This window comes from Hipposideros armiger, unplaced genomic scaffold, assembly GCF_001890085.2.
Source record: "Hipposideros armiger isolate ML-2016 unplaced genomic scaffold, ASM189008v1 scaffold_1838, whole genome shotgun sequence".
Taxonomy (NCBI): Eukaryota; Metazoa; Chordata; class Mammalia; order Chiroptera; family Hipposideridae; genus Hipposideros; species Hipposideros armiger.
This window is the reverse complement of record NW_017733188.1, coordinates 98698-106764: the sequence shown is the minus strand read 5'-3', so window position 1 is coordinate 106764 and position 8067 is coordinate 98698. Positions and strand designations below refer to the sequence as shown.

Here is an 8067-nt window from a genome sequence, read left to right as displayed (position 1 = left end):
TTTCTAGACCTTTTCTTATGATAACGCCTTGGTCATCATGAAGCATTGGGGTCTCAAAATATAGGGGCTGGGCCTGGGGTTGGGGCTGGGACTAGGGCTGGAAGTGGATGATTCAGAGATTCACATTTAATTCAAAGGTCTAATGGCTTTTAGAGCCTAGGACCCAGGCTGGAGGCAATCCTTTGGTGCCAGTTAGTTAATATTTATATTAGTCTGCTAGGGCTGCCATAACAAGACACCACAGACTAGGAGGCTTAAACCACAGAGATTTATTTTCTCACAGTTCTGGAGGCTGAAAGTTCAAAATCAAGGTGTCAGCAGGTTTGGTGTCTTCTGAGGCCTCTCTCCTTGGCTTGCAGGTGGCTTCCTTCCCTCTGCGTACACACCTCCCTGGTATCTCTCCCTCTTCTTATAAGGACACCAAGCATATTGGATTAGGCCTCATCCCAATGACCTCATTTAACCTTAATTATCTCCTTAAAGGTCCTCTTTCCAAATAGTCATATTCTGAGATATTGGGGGCTAGGACTTCAACATGAGTTTTGAGGCGACAAATACAGTCCATAACAATATCTCATGAACAGTGGTAGGGAATGAATGTCCTGGGTCATCACTGTCCCTGTGGGTCCTGGAGAATGTCCAGTGTCTTGGAGAATGCCCAGTGTCCTTTATGGAATGTCCTCTTAAGTCCATCTTGCCCAGAGCAGAACCAGGACGTGCAATGAGGGAGGAGGGGAGGGGGGAGGGTGTGGAAGGTCATGCCAGTGTTTCCTGTCCCCCCAGTGTGATGGCTTCCCAGGCTGCTCCTGGAAAGTAGGATGGCGTCTCCTGGGAGGTACGAAGACCATGGTCGTTTCCAGGCACCAGATATGTACCAGACCATCATGTGCCCATGCAGTGGGGTTCCTCATGATCCGGGCATCAGTTTATCTCCTCCTTTATGGCAGACTCTACACAAGGGGGCTCTCTGTCTCTAGAACCACTCCATCAGCACAGACATCCTTCTTCCTTTTTCCTGGCAAGCAGATCAGAAAGAAGTTTACCCCTCCAATGTTTGGAATTTTAGCATCCTTGGCCTGGCCCAAGGTCTCTGAATACTAATTGTCCTGGCCCAAGATCACCTCAAGCAAAAAACCCCCACATTTATTTATTTTCCTGGTTTTCCATGACCCTATAAGAGGTAACACTTCAAGGACAGAAGTTCTTCCATTTATTACAGCAAAAGACACATTGCCATTAACCCCCCTGAAGCTCCCCCTAGCGTTCCCATGTTCTTGCCACTTCCTGTAGCAGTTCTGGAAGTCCTCTTTCATGTTTTTAGTTGTGCTGTCATGGCTGCCTCAAAGTCCTAAATCAATTCAAAATGGTTGCCTTTCATGGATAGTGATTTTGACTTTAGGAAAGAGCAGAAATTGCATGGTCCCAGATCCGGTGAATAAAGTGGATGAGGACACATCGTAATGTTTTTATTTGACAGAAATTGCCATACCAGAAGCAATGTATGACATGGAGCCTTTCCGTTGTGATCACAAAATAAGGTGAATGCTGCTGTCAAGTGCCATCCAACGGAAAGGCAGGGATCTTCAATGCAAGAAGTGGCACATCGAATCTTAGTAACTATGTGACAAGCTTCAGCTTGTTTCATGCAGCCAGTCGGGTTTGAGCTACAGTTGAGAGAAGGTGAGTTTTTTTAAAAAAGATTTTATTGGGGAATTGGGGGAGGGGAACAACATTGGGAGATGGGGAAGGAGAACAGACAAGTTGCTGTCCTTTTGTTCTTCAATCTAGTTGTGGAGGACGTCGCTTCACTGGACCATGTTGGTATTATCATTGCGCTTTTCCCGGGTGAGACAGTCGCTCACTGGCTATTGGATGGCTGCTCATGGCAGCACACAGCAGCTCACGAAAGTTCACGCCCGCTGCCGGCCAGCCCCACTGCAGCCTATGCCATCACCAGAGACTCACAGCTTTCCACCTCCAGGTTGAGCTGTTGTGCACCATCTTAGCTGTAGAGGGCGCAGCATCACTGGCCCTCATGTGGGATCTGAACCGGGGCCCAGCTGGTCAGAGCTGGTGTCCCAAGCCAACTCTTAACCAATGCGCCACTCAGCCAGCCCGAGAGAACGTGAGTTTGAAAGTGTGCCACAAATCATCCTCCATCATGACAATGCTTTGTGTCACACATCGCTTCTGGTATATGGCAATTTCTGTCAAATAAAAAACATTATGGTGTGTCCTCATCCACCTTATTTACTGGATCTGGCACCATGCGACTTCTAGCTCTTCCCCAAAGTCAAAATGATTCAGAACATCGAGACAGCCATGACAGAGCAACTAAAGCTACTCACAAAAGAGGACTTCCAGAACTGCTTCAGAAAGTGGCAAGAATGATGGGATAAGTGTGTTCGAAGTGAGGGAGAGTATTTTGAGGATGATTAATGGCAATGTGTCTTTTACTGTAATAAATTTCGTTATTTAAATATTCACCATATTGTCTGATCACACCTTGTATATTGAAGAGAATAGTTCATTTAAAGAACTATAAGTGAAACTTCAAATAGTTCAGTCTGATTGGAGGCCATGATACAAGATGAAGAAAGCCAAGAGATGAGGTGGGAGAAGTAAGGAGGGCAGAAAACCTGAAGACAAATAGGAGAGGTCCAAACTCTGTCCCCCTCTCAAGTACATCTCATTGGTCCACCCACCCCCAGCACTTGCAGGACTCCCACCTGAGCAGGCACCCCAGTGCCAGGCAGAGAAGAGACCAGCCAGGATCAGGAACAGCGAGACAGGCACCACCACCAGCAGTACATCTTTGTAGTAGGTCTTTACTACAGCAGAACATGGAGAGGCAGGGTCAGAGGTGGACTCAAAGCTTCACCATCCCACACTGACCCCTGGCCCTTGGCATACCTGCCTCATGATGACAGCTCTTCCAGGGGATGACTGTAGTCGAGTCCCAGCTGACAGGGTTGGAGACAATGCAGGAATAGGCCACATCCTTGTCTCCTGGTTCCAGTGAAACCCTCAGCACCTGTCCATCCATGAAGAGGCCATGTGGCTCGATACCAAAGTCAATGGTCCCCTCCTGTCGCCAGCTATAGGTTATGTCACTGATGTTGGGGACCCGACAGGACAGGAGCGCCTGGCAGGTCTTTGGGGGCTGGCCATCCCCCAATAGAGCGATGAACACTTGTACCATGGGCCTGGGTACTGCATCTGGACAAGAACAGTAAAGCAGGAGTGGGTACCAGGGATGCTGGGCAGGGCCCACAGCCCTGCCTCTGGGATCCATGCAGGGTTAGATGCCACCTCTGACTAGATCACTCTTGGCTGGCTTCCCACTGCCCACAGGACAGAAGCTGAATTCCTTAGTCTGGTATTCAAAATCCTTCATGAAATTGTTCACTTTTTTTTTTTTTTTTTTTCTGAAGATGNTTTTTAAGATTTTATTGGGGAATTGGGGGAGGGGAACAGTGTTGGGGATTTGGGGAAGGGGGCCAGCCAAGTTGTTGTTCTTCAGTCTTCATTGTGGAGGACGCCAGTCGCCATCTGGCTTCCCGTCGGCAGCTCGTGGACTCTAAGCTCAAGGTGATGTGTTCAATCTTAGTTGCGGGTGGGCATAGCCACCATCCCATGTGGGAGTTGAACCAGCAGCCTTGTTGTTACGAGCGCACACTCTCTATCCACTAAGCCATCCAGGCGGCAGCTCAGCTCAAGGCGCCGAGTTCTGTTTTCATTGTGGGTGGGCATAGCCCACCATCAAACAGGCAGTCTTGTTGTTACACCAGCTGAACCATCCTGCCACCTGTTGGTAGCTCAGTGGCAGTTCAGCTCAGGTTCAGTGTCTCTGGCCCATGTGGGAATCAAACCGGCAGGCCTGTTGCTCAGAGTCCGCACTCTTAAGCCAACTCTTAACCTACTGAGCCACTTGCCAGTCCCTCAGATTGATTTCTTGATTTCTCCTTCTGATAGTTTATTATTGGTGTATATAAATGCAACTGATTTCTGAATATTAATTTTGTATCTTGATACTTTACTAAATTCATTTGTCAGTTCTAATAGTTTTTTGGTGGAGCCTTTGGCGTTCTCTATATATAGCATCATGTCATCTACATATAATGACAATTTTACTTCCTCCTTTTCAATTTGGATGCCTATTAGGTCATTTTCTTGTCTGATTGCTGTGGCTAGAACTTCCAGAACTATGTTGAATAAAAGTGGTGAAAGCGGGCAGCCTTATTTTGTTCCTGATCTTCAGGGGAAAGGTTTTAGCCTTTCCCTATTGAGTAAGATGCTAGCTGTGGGCTTATCATATATAGCCTTTATTATGTTGAGATATGGTCCCTCTATTCCCACTTTGCTAAGAGTTTTGATCATAAATGGCTGCTGGATTTTGTCTAATATTTTTTCTGCATCTATTGATATGATCATATGATTTTTATTTTTCATTTTGTTGATGTGGTGTATCATGTTAATTGATTTATGGATATTGAGCCAAACTTGCATTCCAGGAATGAATCCCACTTGATCGCGGTGTATGAAATTTTTAATGTGTTGCTGAATCCAGTTTGCTAGTATTTTGTTGAGAATTTTTGCATCTATGTTCATTAGGGGTATCGGCCTGTAGTTTTCTTTTTTTGTAATGTCTTTGTCTGGTTTTGGAGTCAGAGTAATAGTGGCCTCGTAAAATGTGCTTGAGAGCCTTCCCTCCCTCTGGATTTTTTGGAATAATTCAAGGAGAATAGATGTTAATACTTTTTTTTTTTAAGATTTTTATTTTTATTTTTTTATTGGGAAATTGGGGGGATGGGAACAGTGCTGGGGAATTGGGGGAAGGGGAACAGACAAGTTGTTGTTGTTTTGTTCTTCAGTCTAGTTGTGGAGGATGTTGCTTCACTGGCCCAAGTTGGCATCATCATTGTGCTCTTCCCGGGTGAGGCAGATCAGTCNGGCCTCGAACTGCTGTTGCTCAGAACTCGCACTCCTGAGCAAGCTCTTAACCAACTGAGCCACTCAGCCAGCCCCTCTTCATGAAATTGTTGATGTCAACCTTTCCAGCTGTCTCTCCTGCTGGCCCTCCTTACCTATCCTAATTAGTTTCCAGTTCTCCCAAACATAGCATGCTTTTCCATGCTTTCATATAACTGAGCTGTGCACATATACCTTTTTCTTCTCGTCCTTCTAGAAAACTCCTTGGCCCAGCTTGGACACATTGCTTGCTGTCCTGATTGTGAATCCTTCCCTTATACTTAGCTCTCCAAGCACTCTGTCTATCCTTTGTCATAGCACTTTTCTCATCATAATCAGTCAGAAAGACAGTGAGCATTTTTTAAGTCAGGCAAGAAAACATACACATTCCAGGACTTTTGGAGCTTAGAGTTCGGTGAGGAAGACAGATACTGATAAGTGATTATGAATAATGGAGGAAATAATTACAATGGTGTAAAATACTTTGAAGGAGGTGACCAGGGTGTTGTGGCTATGTCTTGTTATCTCCATAACCTTCACTCTCTGATGCTCAGTTACCTGGGCCATTGATAAATTGGTATCCTGGTGTTCTAGGCTGTGGCTTCCCTTTCCTATACAGGTTGATGATTAAATCCTGAGTTTCTGTGGCAATGGGGACCAGCAGGAGAGCATTCTGGTGACAATAAGAGGGCTCAGTGTCTGACAATATTCCAAAGTCAAGCAGAGTGAAACCTCATTAATACCAGCCCAATCTGCTGGGATTTGTGATATGAAAAAAGAAAAGATTTGCTAGGCACACTAATAGTATAAACAAAGATTATAGGGAGGGGTATTTACACTATTTAAGAGGCCAAGCTGCTTCAAAACACTATGAGCACAGCAGAAACACCCATTGACATTTCTAGTAACTGATCTGCTCATTCAAATTCTTTTTATCTATTGTCAAAGCAGAGTTCCTAAGGATGGCTGTTTGACAGTTTTGTGCAATTAGTTCTAATCATGTTTGCATTGGAAGCAATAAAACAACAATTTTCTTAAAATCTGTAATCCAGATGCTGAGAACAAGGTATTTTAGAGCTTAGTGGTGTGGGTGCTGCCTGTATTATCACATCCAATGTCCTTGTTTTGCATGTGCAGCAGCTGAGACTGAGAACAAGGGAGAGGCCCCCGGGCTGCCAGCATGGTTGTAGAGGTGATGCACTGCCCAGGGCATTGGCTAAACGGGGTAAGAGGTGAGGGTGGGGGTGCTGGAATCCAGGCAGTGTTCCGCTTGCCCAGCTGTATACCTGGTTTAGGCTGCACGCATCCAGAAAGACACCCACCTAATTGCACGTCAGTACCCTGAGTGGCACTCTCAAGAACAGCCAGTTAGCGTCCCCCGCAGGGCCTCTCTCCTCCCAGTTTGCTACTGCCTTTCTCTCCCTCACTGTTTCTCTCTTCCTAGTTGTCACTCCTACTCTCTATTCTTAATTTCAATCTTTTCCTCCTCTCAACAAATTTCTGAGGCTTTACTGAAATAGTGCTCTCGAGCCACTCACACATCTTTTCCAAGCCATTAGGTACAGAGATGAGAGCTAGAAGGCCATTTTTTTCTGGACTAGCAAAAATATAGTGGAGGTGGAGATGGAGGTGATGGTGGAGCTGGTGGAGGTGATGATGGTGGAGGTGATGGAGGTGGAGGTGGAGGTAAAGTTGCCGAAAAGAAAGGCCCTTCCAGTCCCTAGTGAATTCAGCCACCCAAGCTGAGGTGCTGAATGCAGCTGCATGAATGACACTGGCAAATCCGTGTGGAGCAGAAGGTCTGCCTGGTTGAGCCAGGCCAACCCAGAGAATCATGAGAAATAAGAATAGTTGTGTTCGGCCAGTAGGTTTTGGGATGGTTTGTTTTGCAGCAATGAGTACCTGAAAGAACCCATGAATGTTATATAGTAAAAATCTCTAAATACACCTAAAAGAGCTCTTTTAAGAAATATAACATAAAATTCTATACTTTTAACTATAGTTGGATTATAATTTAATTTTTTAATAAAAATATTGTCATAGTTTAACTGGCAATATTTTTTTCTTTTTTAGGCATGTCATAATCTGATACTTTTGAACTGATAAGAATAGGCCAGCTTCTGTCCTAGATGCTTTCCCAAGCACCACTGTATTTCGCTGTTATGGGCCTCTATGTGGTAATATCACAATGCCCACTTTACAAATGAAAAGGTGAGTGTCAGGAGCTAAACATTGTGTCCAAGGCTATTGAGCCAAGAAAAGACCAAGTTGGAACCCAGACAAGGACTGCAGGGGGCAGAGCTGGGCTGATCCAGAGAGGAGCTCACCTGGGAGACCGGAAGAGTTTTCTTAGATGTGGCTGCAGGAGCAGCTGGTCTCTGAATCAGCCATGAAATCAGAGGCCTGAGGTTTCTGGAACCCACGTCTCCCAGCTCCCAGGACTCAGGATACCTTTCCAGGGCTTTGTTGAAGGCGGGGCGGGGCAGAGAGCCAGTTCAGGTGAACTCACCATACACCTTGAGTTGCAGGATCCGGGTCCAGGCCCGACCTCCTGTGTCCACCAGCAACACAGAGAAGTTGCCGCTGTCTCCAGACTCCAGTGGCCAAAGCTCCAGACTCAGGTTGCTGTGCAGCTGGGTTCGGCCCAGGAAGCGGGAGTGGTACAGAGTCTCCAGGGAGCCCCGGAAAGACGTGGCCAGGAGCTCCTCTGAAGGCCATAGAGATCTCCAGATGGCCTCACGGACTTGGAAGCCATGGGGGCACTCTGCCACTAGCAGCACTGAGCCCCCCACCTTTCCCTGCACTTGGGCACCGGTATCCGCAATGGGAAGTAATGCTGCAAGAACAGAGCCCCATCATTTTGCTTGTCCCAAGCACCTCCTCTGTCTCCTGTATGCAGCTGAGCTGCTATGAAGCAGATTAGAGCCCCTCTCCCCACACTCCCTCCACCCAAGTTGAGGGTGCACTGTGCCAGGGGTTGGGAACAATAAGAAAGATAATTTGGTACCTCTACTCATGGAGCTCACAGAAAAAGCCAGATTCTTAAGCAAGCAATTAAAATATACTAAGTACCATGATGGGGGAAAAGGCGTGTCC

General features: G+C 46.3%; 1 protein-coding gene across 2 annotated transcripts in view; it reads right to left on the bottom strand.

The window, feature by feature from the left end:
- Nucleotides 1–282: 282 nt before the first annotated feature.
- SLAMF8 (SLAM family member 8) overlaps nucleotides 283–8067 on the bottom strand; it is a 10687-nt gene continuing 2902 nt past the window's right edge. Inside the window, exons 2-5 of one of the 2 annotated variants that reach the window (XM_019634694.1) lie at nucleotides 7481–7807; nucleotides 2914–3219; nucleotides 2730–2831; nucleotides 283–1015 (exon numbers count right to left, since the gene is read on the bottom strand). In XM_019634694.1, the coding sequence (XP_019490239.1) occupies nucleotides 951–1015; nucleotides 2730–2831; nucleotides 2914–3219; nucleotides 7481–7807 (800 nt within the window). In that variant the 3' untranslated portion in view covers nucleotides 283–950. The remainder of the gene's footprint in view (nucleotides 1016–2729; nucleotides 2832–2913; nucleotides 3220–7480; nucleotides 7808–8067) is intronic. The other variant, XM_019634695.1, reaches the window with a different exon arrangement.